The sequence below is a fragment of the Lonchura striata genome, chromosome 5, assembly GCF_050655825.1.
Source record: "Lonchura striata isolate lonStrDom1 chromosome 5, ASM5065582v1, whole genome shotgun sequence".
NCBI lineage: Eukaryota > Metazoa > Chordata > Aves > Passeriformes > Estrildidae > Lonchura > Lonchura striata.
In genome coordinates this window covers 68,327,491-68,341,611 of record NC_140707.1, presented here as the reverse complement: position 1 = coordinate 68,341,611, position 14,121 = coordinate 68,327,491, and the positions used below count along the sequence as shown (strand labels likewise).

Here is a 14,121-nt window from a genome sequence, read left to right as displayed (position 1 = left end):
CAGTTCCTTCCTTCTGATGAGACCCAGGCCCTGCAGCTCCCTCTGAGTAGCACAGCAATAGCTCATCCCAGGGATTGGTAAATCCAGTGAAAATGCTGCCTCCAGAAAGGCTCAGGAATGCAGCAGCCTATGCTACTGCCTTCCTAGTGCTTCACAGTTTTCTAGACTGGAGTATTTTGCTTGCTTTATGCAACTACTATTTATTATTTAAATGATGAATCTGGAAAATTTCAGAGATCTAATGTCTGCCCCATTATTTTATGTCATACTGCACATAATCAGATGAGCAGTAATAGAATAGAAGAAAATTATTTCTTTTTTTTTCCCCTATCAAACAACTTGTGAATGATTTTTCTTTTCTTCACTCCCATAAAATATCTAATAGCTGAAAAAAAATCTGTATGCCAAATACACAGTTCTTCCATATGTATCTCTAAGTGATGCATCTGCAGAAACACCTCTGGGAGTGTATTTGTCTTGGGTAGCAGGAAAATTGTGTGAAATAATCCCTAGTGCTGGTACTTTCAGTTGTGTGGGTGAAGGGACATACTGTGGGGTGGTTTGGGTTTGTTGTTTGTTTGTTTGGTTCTTTTAGTTTGTTTAGGTGGAGGTTTTTAGCTTTGTTTGGTTTCTGGTTGGTGTTTATCTTAGCCAGGTTTGACTGTGCTGTTTCTCCCTTCTCTCTGATTGTTTCTGACGTCTTTCCTGAATTTCTCTGGAACAAGACCACCCTGCTGAGCAGTGAGGGGATATTTGCCAGTGGCCCTGGGTGTTGCTGAGCTGCTGTTGGGTTCTCTGGCTCTCAGCAGCAGCAGTGCCAGGGGCACTGGGTTCCTGGGAAGGCACAGGGGGATGGCATCCACTGCCACGCTGAGCCCACGCAGCTCTCCACAGTCCTGGCCTGTCCTGGGAAGTGGTTGTGACACAGCCTTGGGAAAAGAGAAAGCACCAAGAAAACCCCTTCCCAGGAACAACCAGCTTGATTCTGAGCCTCCACTCCGAGTGTGAATTACACCTCTTTCCTTGAAAGCAGGAGGGTTTTTTTGGTTTTTTTTTTCTCCCATCCCCTCCAGGGTGATGAGAAACTGAAGGTCAGGAATGAGCCCCCCAAGGCTCATGAAGAACAAAATATGATGTGTTTTAACTGAAGTGAAAGCTTAATGGGGAAGATCAACATCCAAAGGCTGCAGCCAGGGAAAGGGGGCTTGTTTGGGCACAGCCCGAGGCAGAGCATAGGCATTGCTGGGAATGGGAAGTGTGAAATGGTGGGGCAGGGAACACACAGCCCTTTAGCCCTGCTCAAAAATAATAGTGCAGGCTTTTTTTTTTAACTTCAGAGTTTAGTCTGCCCTCAGTAAAAACAAGTAACATTAAAAAAATCTGCACCAGAAAAAGCAAACCTCTTTTTCCTGGTTTCTGCTTATAAGATTTACAGGTACTTAAAATAAACCTATGAAAAACAGACCCAGTGTGCTGGAATTTGCTAACTAGTGAGAGCAATTACCTCCAGGTCCCAAGACCTAACGGAGCTCGGCTTTTTGGAAATAAAACTTGGCAAGCGCTTCTTCCTGCTGCTGTTGTAAAGGTGTACATGAAAAGATGTGCTGACCTCTGCCAGAAACCCCAGGAATCCAGTTCAGAGAGATTCTCCTGTGGAGGGGATGGCTGGAATCAGGCAGCACAGATGGGGACTGGTGTGGAAAAGCCGGCAGAAATCATTCGCTTCTCATTGTGTGGCTTCAGCCTGGCAGGTTCTTTGCAATTGCCTGGTGGACCACAGTAATTAAATGGGTCAAGAGCAGTAAGTTCAGATACTTAACAAGAAAATAAAGACCTCGTTTGACAGCCAGCAGCCGGTGCTCGTTTCACAGGAGTGAGGAGAATTAGGGCAGGTTGTGCAGTAAAAGTCGATGGGAGCCTTTTTGGCAATGATTTTGTGTTGCTTCAGAGATCACCTCCCAATTAATTACAAGTGCTGCAGTGGCTGGAAGTCAGGTTTTCTTATGAAACTAACGCTCCAATTTCAGATGTCCTAGAAAAAGGGAAACAATAGACTCTGTTTTTCTCCTTTCAGTGATATATAAGTAAGGGAAGATAAGAAAAGTAATGAGAAAGGCACAACCAACCTTTGTTAATACTGAAATGTAAAATACTCCCGTTTCCACTGGACTGTTTCATGCATGAGGGGAAAATGAAGTTGTGCAATGAAATAAATATGATAGAAATGAAATTCAAGATGGGAACTGATTTTTGTAAAACTTTCTGTTTTGGAGGGTAGAGGTAGTTTCACACCATCATTTTGAAGGAAATTATTTGTTGTTGTCAGTGCCCACCATTCCTGGCTGGGGAAATGAGCTCCTGTTTCCCACAGCAGTTTTAAAAGTCCTTTGGGAAGGATGAGATCTTCCTCTTAAAACATTAAGGGACAAGTAACAAGAATGTAAAAAAAAAATATTTAAAACCCATAAAATGTGTTCTGCCACAAACCAGGAGATCTCTGCAGACCACCTCCCCTTGCAAATTAAGAGATGGGACCAGCTTTGTTGCTGTGTTTGTAGATTCTTTTCGACTAAGCACTGTTAAAAGGGTTTATTTTATTATTACTTTGTGTTCTCCTGCCTCTGTCTGTGCTGATGGGAACCAGTGTCTGGCAGTGAGGGCCAGATTCTGTCACAGCTTGGTACAAAACACCTCAACTCGGTCACAGGAGGTAAATTCAGTCTCAACTTCAGCATCTCACCAAGAATCCCTCAGAAACATTGCTCATGTCTGTGCATTGTAGTTATTAGGTGCAAGAAATACAGTTTTTAAAACTGTAATTTATCATTTTTCAGTAATCTTTCTCTATGCTTTTATGGCATCAATGGGTATGACTGTTTATTATGTCTTACCTATAAAATCTGACCTGTTTTATATACTCTTTATGGAAACAGTGTACAGTCATAAATTAAAAGATGCAACTGTTTTGGATATTTTACTGGTGGTCCTGTATTTTCCTGCCAAAAGTGCAGCTGTTTTAGGTTTCTTGGGATAACATTATAAAAGGCTGTGTGCGTTTTGCAAGTTTATGCTTGGATTGCCAAGCCAGAGGTGGAATGACTCAACCTTCCCAGGAGCAACATGTACCAAGTGAGGAATCAAAACAGCGGCTGAAGCGCCCCTGTGGAAAGCACTTGGTGTTTGTGGGGCTGTGTCTGATGGTCAGGACTGGAGATGGTTCTCATGCTGGTCCTGCTGGGCTGTGGATCTGTCTGTTTGATGGGGTTTTGGTGCAAAACTGGTGAAGAATCTCTCTTGTCCTTGTCTCACGGGGTGCAAGAGCTGTGGGGTTACAGTGTGGGATGGAGCCATCCTTTAGCAGGAGCTCTCAGCGTGTGTGGCTGGGGTGGAGCCCTTGGAAGGAGCCAAGGGGAGCCAAGAGTGGCAGTGCCAGCCCAGGCAGCGTGTTTGTGTTTCCATGTCAACTGCTGCTTCCATGTCAACCCAACGCCCTGGAAGGTTTGGGGTAGAATTAGACAGCTCTGCAAATGGGTCATGATGATAATGGGGAAGTTTAAAACCTTCTTTAGCCAAAATGATGGTGCCCTCCCACAGATCTATTTCCCTGGGTCAGTGGGCTCCAGGCACAGGTAGCAAGGAAAGGAAGCTCAGCGCTGTGGTCATCAGAGCAACCAGCACAGTCAGCTTGGAGGAGCGTCTGTCACAGAGTTGAAACCCTCCTGTTCCTGTGGGAGTGCAGGAAAGCTCCTGGTGGTGTCCTTGTCTTGGCAGGACCTGTGGGAGTGGGGAAATGAGCCACCCCCAGAGCGAGCACAGAGAACACAAACCCCTGGGTGCCCCTAACCCTGTGCCACCAGAGCGCTGCCTGGGGCAGCCTGGCTGAAGGAGCGTCATTGCTTTAACTCACAGAGGTTTTATCCCGATGTGTCCAGCGGGCAGTGGGCAGCTCCATCTCCTCGCTTTCTCCTAAAAAGTAGCCTCAACCTGGCTGTTCTGTGAACTGCAGGGGTGTTTGGTGTGTTTGCTCTGCTCTGAAGTGACGCTGCTCTTTGCTGCAGGTACCTCACCCACGTTCGAGCCGCCTCTCCGCAGGACCTGGCTGGGGGCTACACGTCCTCCCTGGCTTGTCACCGGGCCCTGCAGGACGCTTTCAGCGGGCTCTTCTGGCACCCCAGCTAGCCAGGGAGCAGCAGCCTGTGACCAAGGGACACCCAGCGGGGCGAGGAGCCACCCCCGGCAGCGAAGGCGGGGCAGGATCGGCCGGGCTGCACCCGCTGCTCTGTGCACCCCTCTGCTGCAAAACCAGCTGCATTTCAGCGTTAAAGGGAAACCAAACCCCCTCTGCACCAGAGCTGTGTAAAATGGTAGAGACATTCTTGTGGAGGGGGAAACTCGTTAGTCATGTGGCACTTTGCTGAGGGAGGCTGAAGCAATAAGCCACATCTAATGGAAGATGTGAATAACTCAGCTGTGAACTTGAGGCTTAAAGAAATACACTTGTAAATTTTTTTTTAAATAAAGCCAGACTTTAATAAAGTTTGTGGTTTTACTCTTATTGCAGGGTTTTATTTGCACAAGCATTTAAATGCCATTTTGATTATAACATTTAGTGTCAATATTCAAGCCTACATTTTCTTCCCATAAAACTAGTTTTCCCAGTTTAGACAAGTGGGTTTTTCCTCCTGCCAGCTGGATGAGACAAGAAACTCTGGAAATATGCTGACACAACTCTTGTGTGGGATCCTTCCTCTGTGTGTCACTTGGTTCTTACCTTTGCTTGGAAAAAAACCTTTAGCTCAAGGTCTTTCAGCTGAGGTGCTCTAGAAGCGATCTAAGGTGAAGTCACTGTCATAGTCACAATTGTGGGGTTCCCTTTTGGGGTTTGTTTGTTTGCTTTGCTTTTGTATGTTTGTTTTTTCCCTGTTTATTTCTATTTGCAACTTTTCTGTCATAAACTCAGGGGTTTCTTTAGGTAGGTACATCCCTTTGGCTTTGGGGATGATCCCTGCCACCTGATGTGATCCTTTTTGTATTCCTTGCCTGCTCCTTGTAATGGAGCCTTGACCAACTGCAGGAGGTGGGAATCTGCCCAGGACAGCCACCTTGGGCCATGTTTCATAGGCCACCTGCTCATAGATGTTGAATCCTGCTGAGGCGTGCACTAGATGAATGTACTTTTTCTATACTGTAATAAAGAGATGAATGAGATCTATTCCAGACTTGGTGTTTTCTTATTAGAGAAAATGGGAGGAGATGGCAAAATTCCCATTGCCCTTTGAAATCCCCTTGGTTGTGCCCAGAACAGCTGCTGACAAGGAATGTTACAGAAGGCAGAGGTGAGATCAGATCCTTCCTTCCTTCCTCCCCTCGCCTCCCCTCTGCCCACCCAGACTGGCAAAGATGCACATCACCAGTGATCTCTTTATACTCACTTTGTGCCCCAGGTTATGCCCTAATGAATGCAGAACTGCATATGCATATTAATATTTATGATTTCAATACACTCATTAACTTGTGTGTAGCGTGGCTATTATTTATTATGCCATTTCTTGTACACGGAACTGGCAACTGCACAGAAAGCTGGAAAACCCCTCGTTATGAGCATAGTGATGTATCTGCTGGACTAGTATCTAAACTGAAGTTGTGCTGCTGGAATGACACTGACATTCAGTCCTTCAGGGAAAAGAACTTTTACCACTTCAAATCCTTGCCTGCCCTGGGACACTGTGGTGAAAATCAGAGTTACATATTTTACAGGCTTGGCCCAGAAATGGTGATCAAAGCCTGGTTTGGATCGGTGCAGTGCTGCCAAGCCCTAAATTGGAGCTGTGAAGCAATGTGAAGTCACAGGGACCCAGTCTGTGTAAGGCAGGGATCCCAGGGTGGCTGCACCATTCCAGAGTGGTGGGGGGCCTTATCACTCCAGCACTCCTTATCACTGTTTGTGGGGGCCCCAGAGAACAGGAGCTGCCTTCAGATGTTTATGGAAAGGGGGAAGGCAGCAGCTGGAGAGCAGCAGAGGTGTCAGGAAACGGGACAGGCAGCGGAGCAGCAGCGGGGCCAGAATCCCAGCAGAGCCGTGCCTGGCAGGAGAGCACTCGCAGGCTGGGGCTGCAGGCGCTGCTGCTGAAGGCCTGAGCAGGAGTGCTCGGGCTCAGAGCAGGCAGGGAGGAACCAGGATAGCCGGGGGAGCCAGGACAGTCCCTGGGGATTGAGGAATGAGATCCTGCAGGAGCCCGGCTGCGAGCGCTCGCTCCAAGCAGCGGCTGCGCAGCCAAGGGAAGGAAAGGCTGTCACACGGAGCCACCAGCAAAACAAACCCATGGCCCTTGGTGGTGCTTGGGTGAGAACCAAAAATGCAGTGGGCTGCAGGCTCGGGGCTGGAGCCACAGCAGCAGGGCCAGGAGGGTGACAGACATCTGGTTGCTGGGCGTGAGCTCAGAGCTTGGGCTGAGGGAAAATATCTGAAACCGAGAGGGCGAGCCGAGTTCTCTGGCCAAATAAACTATTTGTGGTTGACATTGCCCAACAATAGTTTGGATGGGTAAGAAAAGGAAATCAAAGGCAGAGGCTTTTCAAATCCCTGCGGAATACAAGCAGCCAGGCAGAAAGATCATCCAGGGACTGCAGCAGGGGAGCAGGCAGAGGTGGGGAGGGCTGGAGAGGGCAGAGGCACAAAAGCCACAGGAGGACAAGGTTTCAGGAGGACAGAACTGTTTTTCAGGTGCTGCTTTCAGCCTGGAGCTGCAATGCAAGCATGAACTTTATCTGCAAATGTGCAAAAGACATTAAAGTATTTCTGGCTCTAACCGTGGGCAAACACAACATTAGGAGTCAACTAATCCCTAACTAAATCTTGGTGTTAAAAATAATTTTTTACTCAAAACCTCAGAATGTTGAGCTAACCTGATACCTTTTGGTATCTCAGGTTAAGCTTTTGAAAGGTTACCTTGCTTAAACAAGAGCTGTTTGTACATCTGCTAACCATAATCCAATGTTCTGAAACCAGAACATCTGTCAGGGAGAATCCAGGGCAGGGGTTGTATCAGTCACCTTCCCTAGACCCAACAAGACATTAAAGACTGTGTTTCCCACAACTTGCACATCATCAAAATGCTACAGCAGAAAACTACCCCAGGCCCTGCCACTGAGTTAGCACAGGGCATGAAACAATAGAGAGCAGGGAAGTACCAAAACAAATTTATTATAAGAGAATAACATTTTAAATTTTTGTAGTAGCAATTTCAGTTGTTCCCACAATGAGAAGAAAAGGTGACTGCAGGAAGCAAGGCTCCCAAAGGAAAGCTGCAACTCGATAGGAACACAGTTCTGCACCTTACTACTCAAGGGGTAAAACAGAGACACCCCAAATATCCTTTACACAAACTAAGGTAGTCACTATAGCTCTGGTCTTCAACTCAGTACCTTCTCTTCAGAAGAATCTTGGCTGGTACACAGACGTTTCGAGGCTGGTTTTGCTGGAAAAGGTTAGAAAAAGTAAGTTATTTAATGTACAGTAAACAGACTGACCTAGCACAAGCTCTGGAAAAGGGAGCTCTGTTAAGGGATTTAACAGGAAGAGATGAGAGTTAAAATTAGGATTAGCAGTCCCAAATGAAAACTCTTAGAGCAATAATGGGGGTCTCTACTGAAAGCCAAAAAAGACTCTCCAAAAACCTGTATGGAGCTGCATTTGACCTACATTTCAGAGCTACCCAACAACAGCATAAAAATAAGTTTCATGGCATTAAAGCTTTAAAAAAACCTCCTTTCATCCAGTTCATGTAACTGCAGATGAAAGCCTCCTTCTGCTCTCTTTATCATGTAGTGCAAAGCTCAAGGTCACTGAAACCAACCAGTTTCTTCAACGAACAATTATAAACAAAAAAAAACCACCCCACAAACAAGCAAACTCAGCACTGAAGATCACTAAGGGTATCTATGTGTCAGTTAAACTCAGTCAGGTACAGAACCTGGTTCTGCTGATGTGCTGACTGCAGACCTCACTGAGTCTGTGTGAGCATAAGGAGAAGGTCAGAGCTGGGACCAGCCCCTTGGAAGTGCACTGATCTGGGCAAAAACACAGCTCCAGTTTGGAAGGACTGAGCTAAGAGAGATGTGTGCTTGGCATTAGATCACAGAGCCACTGCATATCCTGCACTGGACGGGCCCACAAGGATCACCCAGTCCCCATCCTCCTTCAGCCTCAACCTGAGGCATAAAGGTCTGGTTTATGGCCTGTGGGGTGATCCTGTCCAGTCCACCATATTTCTGGGGCGGCTCATGCTGGGATCAGAGGAGCAGGCTGCTGTTAGCAAAGCAAGGAAGCTCTGCAGCTGCTGCACACGTGCAGGAACTCGATCCTGCCGGCCACCTCCGCGCTCAGTGCCACATCCACGCCACTGTCACACACCAGGAGCGGCCCACGGGGCTGACCGGGTGGGACCAGCCTGAAATCCCAGTGCCACGTGGGAGGTTTGCTCCTTACCTTCATCAGGGCAGGGCCTCTTGTAGAGCACGTCTGCTGGGATCTGGAAACTGAGGCACAGCATCTCCTTGTTGGGCGCCACGTTCCTGACCAGGAAAGTGGAGCAGCGTCCAGCCAAGGAGGTTCCCAGCGTAGCTTCCGCTCGCTCCTGAATGTCTCTGGCTGGGTTGCTGTGTTTGGAGAACCCATAGCAGTGCACAGTGGGAAGGCCAGCAGGGCTGCAGGGCTCCCCGACCAAGAGATGCCTGAAAACATCCAGAAACTCCACAGCCAGAGCTGGCAAGTTCATCACTATGTGGAAGGCGTTTTTTTGTTCTTCCCTGAGGAGCGGGAGCTCTCTGCTGAGCTCCTCCCTCACTGGGCCCCGCAGGAAGTCCCTGCCGTCCATGTTGAACGCCTTCACCTTGGTGTCCACTTTGTTGAGCCTGCAGTTGTGCAGGAGCCAGGTGTAGGACTCGGGGTTGAGGTCGTTGGCGAACACTCGGCACTTCCTCTTGGCCGCTGGGATGGCGAAAGGCCCGATGCCAGCGAAGACGTCGAAGAGAACGTCGCCGGCCCTCAGCAGCTCCACTATACGGCCGTGCTCGGTGGACAGGCGCGGGTTCCAGTACACTTTGGAAAAGTCCAGTTCATAGGCAATGTTATTTTCTTTGACCTGGAAGTCCAAAACATTTGCTTAAGCCTCTGTGTTCAAATTCCAGGCAGATTTAAGCATTACCAGATTAGGTGCCTTACCGAAAGGTGACATGTACATCAGCATTGTCCCACTGGTAGCATACGTGGATCTTAAATAGATGAGCTAAGCAATCAAATTAACTGATCTTAAATCTTTAACATAACTCGTCAGAAACAGCCATGTCCCAGTGTCAATCCCAATGGCTAGCTTTGTGCAGGTCTCAATCACCAGGTGGAAATAAAGCAGCAACTTAAAATGACCCTAAAAAAATCTGAGGGTTTTCAAGAGCTTTGTGGCTGGCTGACAGCCCTTTATTGAAAGCAGACCTTGGAAAGATGCCTCAAGCCCTCCTTTGTGAAGTGCACACAGTAAATAAGTGTCTGAGAATGATAGGCCCAAGAACAGGAACAGTCAGCCAAATTCAAAGCCACTGGGAGCCAGTTCTGCAGCTTGAAAAATACTGTATTTCATCTCCCAAGGTGACAGAGTCTGGAAGCTGATCCAAACCCAAGCTTTGGGATGACCACTATCTCAAGAACAGACCTGAAAAGGAACAGTATTTATTCAGATGAGAATGGGATGCAAGATAATACTCTCTTTGCACCAGCATGTGGAATTGTCTGATTCCAAGATTCAGTAACATGGGATCCAGATCTCGACATGGTTTGCTTTGCCAGCAAGAAACACCCTGAAGTGTCTCTGCACTCCTGGATGCAGCTCCATGGTGTGCCAGGTGTGTGGTGACACCATCTGCCTAATACTGAACTGTCACTGCTGCCTTGACAATCCAACAGCCTTCTCTGCATGAACAGGGTGTTCCACCAAGTCATTACACTTTTTATTTCATAATCTCATGTTTTCTCCTTTGAAAGTATAAAGCTGCTAACAGATAATAGAAAATATTTTTGTGGAAGCAGTGGCCAAGTTTCCATTTACTGACAAGAAACCCTATGTGAAGAACACTTGGCATTTACACAGTGATTACACCTGATAAATGTCAGAGCAGAGGAGGCAGGAGGTTTGTCTTGCTGCTGACAGGAGAGGAAAAAGGCAAAGGCAAAATGTTGCCTAAGTTGCAAAGTCAGTGAGATAGAAATTTCTGTACCAGCCACTGTACAAGGCATGGTGAAATGAGGAAACTGGATTTTTTTAGATCAAATCCACATCATTAAATCTAGGCTGTGGACTTGGAAGAATACATGCCTTCCAGATCTCTGTGGCTGAGTTTGCCCTTGGCAGACCAGGACAAAGGCATGCAGAAGTAACAGCCAACCCTTAGGCTCAGGTGTCAGGAAGGACACTGTGCAAAGGAATGGCCTCGGCAGCATCCCTGCATCACACCTCTCCAGAAGGTTCCATATTAAATTTAAAATACCAGGGGAAAAGGCCTGTACCTTGGTCACCAGGTTGTTCTCTCCAGCAAGCACTTCCATTTCAAAATTCCTGTATGTGCTGTCGATAATATTGGTTTTATTCACTACACAGGTGACTCCTGGATTTTTGTCCATTATAACCTGACCTGAAAGAAAGGGTGGGAAATAGTTATAGTTAAGGGACCAGGACCTTTTAATGTTTTACAACAGAAACAACAAACCTGCTGTTTACAGGTAAATTAACAGAAGTAAGTGTGTGTTGGAACCTCCCTCTAATGACTCAGGGCTGCAGCTGTGCCCTTTCCAAGGCACACACTTCACCCTGGGCCATGGCTCAGTGCAGTGAGAGCACCACAGTGAGAGGAGAGCTGTGCCCCTCAGCACAGCAACTTTTTAACAAAATACAGATGACACAAACACCTTCCTGAGAGGAGCTGCTTCACCCACCGATCAGGTGTCTGTAGGGCAGCTGGTGATCCCTGAGGTTCAGGTGAGCAATGTGGCCAACACGGCTGAATCCGGAGGTGACCTCCTGACCTTCGGGAAGGACGGCTCGCAGGATCTCCTCCGTCTTGAAATTCTCATAGCTCAGCTCCAGGTGGTACTTGGACACCTCAGGGTGGACATTGAGCTGTTTCAGGACCTGCTGCTCTGACTCTCCTAATGAGAATTCTGGTACTTTATGAGGATCCAGGATAACAAATCTGCTGTCCTCATCCTCTGGATCCTCCACCACCCGCTTGAGGCCGGGGCGCTGCAGTACTGATTGTTTTAGGGACTTGAGCACACTATGCACAATTTCTTTCTTGACTTTAAGAGCTGGAACAACCACTGTCCTTCTGAAAGCCTCTCTGTTGAGCACCGTCATCCCACGCACTCCAGGATGTGGCAAATACAGTTCTGGATTAGTTTGATCCTCCACCGTTTCGGGCATTGTGGATAAAGTATTTTTTTTAACTACTACAAAGAGCCCAGGTATTCTGCCAGAATGTTGTGCCAATAGCGTCCAAACTGTTGGAAATGATGTATTTGATGCAGCTGTCCTAAAATGATTAGTTTTCAGTAGTTTGGCACAGTATCTCAATCTCCACAAAGTCCTAGAAGAGAAATTATTCATTTTATAGACATTATGTAATCATTCCATTTAAAAGGCTGCAAATCACATGGATTTGCTGTTCTCTTAAACCAAAATTTCCATCTGTACCAAACAATCCACAATAGTTTAGTAAAAGCTCTTTATTATGAAATATATGCTGCAAATTTGTTATTTTGCAAATGTAGTTTTAGATTCAAACATTAACTGACTTCAAGCAGCAAGATAATCCCCTCCTGCCAAAAAAAACAATGACCTCTCTTTGTTCTAATAAATGTGAATTTAATGTCAGTAAGCCCAATGGAAAGATTTCTACTGTCTTGATCCTACTCCTGTTGGATTTCTCTTGTGCCTGGTAAAATTCATTACCAAGCAGTGGTTGCTAGAAAACAGATATTAGCAACAGTGGTCATGATCACTCTTTGGTGATTTCTGCCTCCCATGCCCCAGTGTAAGGAGTTCCATGCTCTGTAAGATCTTTGCTCCATGAGGTGCATACCAATAAGGTCATTAATTAAATGCAGTGTCCCCAGTAAGGTCCAGAGGAGCATCAGGAATGTCTGCTCCTGCCATTGAGCCCCGGTTCATCCACGTGATGGAAACCTGAAAAGTGGCTTTACACTTCTCTAAATGGTTTCCTCCACTAGAGACACACCAAAAGGGCCCAATTTTCTAACTTGGCACTGGCTGCTTCAAGGCAGGAACCAATAATTTAGATGGTGCTGGAGGCTGGCATGTCTCCTGACTTTTGTAAAAGCTTGTTTTGAGGGAGAGGCTCCGCCAGGAAACTGGTTCTGTTTCCTGGCTCCCTCAGCCCTGCCCCTCTCCAGGGTAACAGCAGGCTGTGTGCTCTGTCCCTCACAAACCTGCTGCGCCCAAACCCTGCCAAAGCTGCTCCTGCTCCCGTCCCCTGTCCCGCCCCAATCCCATCCCGGGCCGCCCACTTCCCTTAGCCAGGCTTTTGGCAGAGCACACCTCCTTCCGACAGACACACTGCATTCCTCTGCCTGCTGCACAGGAGAAATCCTCATCCAGAGGCCTGAGCATCCCCGTGCTTTTCCCGGGGTGGAAACGACTGGTGTGGTTCCCAGAGAATCAAATAGGCTGGAGCAGATTTCTGGGACCATGGAGTGGAACTGAGACCGAACGCCACCACCATGGCACGGGGTGGCTCGCCCCACCTTTCCTCAAACACCTCCAGGGCAGTGACTCCATCCTTCCAATGTCTGGGCACCCCTTCTGTGAGGAATTCCTTCTAATGGCCAAACTGAGCCTTCCCTGGCGCAACCTGGGGCCACGTCCTCTCATCCTGTCGTTTTTCTGGATTAAACCCCTAAAATAAAGCCGCCCGCAAGGCTGGGTCTGGCTGGAGGCGTCTATGGAGAGCCAGCACCCTTTTCCTCAGCACCACGATCCCCGATTATCCCGTTTCCCCGCCCCCGACTATCCCATTCTCCCCTCAGCACCAGATCCCCGACTATCCCGTTCTCCCCTCAGCACCACGATCCCCGACTATCCCATTCTCCCCTCAGCACCACGATCCCCGACTATCCCATTCTCCCCTCAGCACCACGATCCCCGACTACCCCGTCCTCCCCTCAGCACCACGCTTATCCCGTTTTCCCCTCAGGGAATTCTCTCCCCCCGCCCCCGCCCTCACCTCATGCCGGGCCCCGCGCGCCGCGCGCGTCATGGCCGCCGCGCCGGGCTGGGCGGGGCCGGCGCTGACCACGCCCACAGCGCCCCGCCCCTCACAGGCGGGCATGGCGCGGAGGCCACGCCCCTTGCGCGCGGCCCCGCCCACCGCGCGGCCCCGCCCCTGGCCCCGCCCCCGGCGCTCCCTCCGCGGCGCTCGGCGGGCGCGGGGGGCGATGGCGGCGCCGCCGCCTTGGGGGTCCGGGCGGGCCCGGCCCCTGCCCGCCCGCGGCTGGTACCTGTCCGCCCGCGAGCGGCGGGAGGAGGACGACGAGGACGAGGAGGAGGACCGGGAGACCGCCCCGCTGCTGCCGCCGCCGCCGGGCAGCGTGCGTGTGAGGGGCGGCGGGGAGGGAGCGCGCTGCGGGGGCTGCGCTGCGGGCTGAGGGGAGGCTCGGCCGGGCGGGACGGGGCTGTGCGCGGCCGCTCCGGGCAGGGGAGAGTCACCTGGAGCGGGGGGGATGAGCCTCTGCTCCCATCGCTGCTCCCGATCCCTGCGAGTCCCCGCTTGGAAGCGCTGCCAGGGGCACTGCCCCCGCTGCGAGCACGCAGGGGGAGCATGCTCCGAGCCTGGATCTTGCTCTGCTCCTTTTGCGCTCTGCTCGGAGGCTGTGGGCGTCTTGAGATGCTCACGGGGCGGATCGCGTGTGCGCAAGGATTTGTGTCGTTTTAGAATGAGAAGTGCGATTTCAGGTTAAAGAAGAAGTTGACCCTTGCCCCTTCCCTTGAATTTTCATTTTAGGAAAGATCAAAAGACCTCTTTCATTAATTTTATTCTTTTTTCTGTCCTTTTCAC

At 49.1% G+C, this 14,121-nt stretch overlaps 3 protein-coding genes across 14 annotated transcripts in view; 2 read left to right on the top strand and 1 right to left on the bottom strand.

Moving 5' to 3' along the window:
- The window catches only part of MNAT1 (MNAT1 component of CDK activating kinase), a 117,764-nt gene extending 112,552 nt beyond the window's left edge, over positions 1–5,212 (top strand). The window contains exon 8 of the mRNA XM_021554535.4: positions 4,059–5,212. Within this exon, the coding sequence (XP_021410210.1) occupies positions 4,059–4,179 (121 nt within the window). The 3' untranslated portion in view covers positions 4,180–5,212. The remainder of the gene's footprint in view (positions 1–4,058) is intronic.
- Positions 5,213–7,186: 1,974 nt separating this feature from the next.
- TRMT5 (tRNA methyltransferase 5) lies at positions 7,187–13,902 on the bottom strand. 3 transcript variants are annotated; one of them, XM_085580920.1, is made up of 5 exons: positions 13,773–13,902; positions 10,985–11,634; positions 10,559–10,683; positions 8,489–9,143; positions 7,187–7,478 (listed from the first exon to the last, which is right to left on the bottom strand). In XM_085580920.1, exons 1-5 carry the CDS (start codon positions 13,802–13,804, stop codon positions 7,414–7,416), a joined length of 1,527 nt encoding a protein of 508 aa, XP_085437046.1. In that variant the 5' UTR covers positions 13,805–13,902; the 3' UTR covers positions 7,187–7,413. The 3 variants fall into 3 exon arrangements, with proteins under 3 accessions (XP_085437046.1, XP_085437045.1, XP_021410140.3); XM_085580919.1 differs by lacking the exon at positions 13,773–13,902 and adding an exon at positions 12,606–13,332; XM_021554465.4 differs by lacking the exon at positions 13,773–13,902 and adding an exon at positions 13,291–13,332.
- SLC38A6 (solute carrier family 38 member 6) overlaps positions 13,465–14,121 on the top strand; it is a 37,815-nt gene continuing 37,158 nt past the window's right edge. For 5 of the 10 annotated variants that reach the window (XR_014955816.1, XR_014955814.1, XR_014955815.1 and 2 more), the window contains exon 1: positions 13,466–13,660. Coding sequence is in view for 4 of the 10 variants with exons in the window: in XM_085580921.1 (XP_085437047.1) it covers positions 13,502–13,660 (159 nt within the window). In the remaining 6 variants the exon portion in view is untranslated. Of the gene's footprint in view, positions 13,661–13,860; positions 14,019–14,121 lie in introns of those variants that run through there. The other 5 variants (XR_013340134.2, XM_021554466.3, XM_085580922.1 and 2 more) reach the window with 4 other exon arrangements.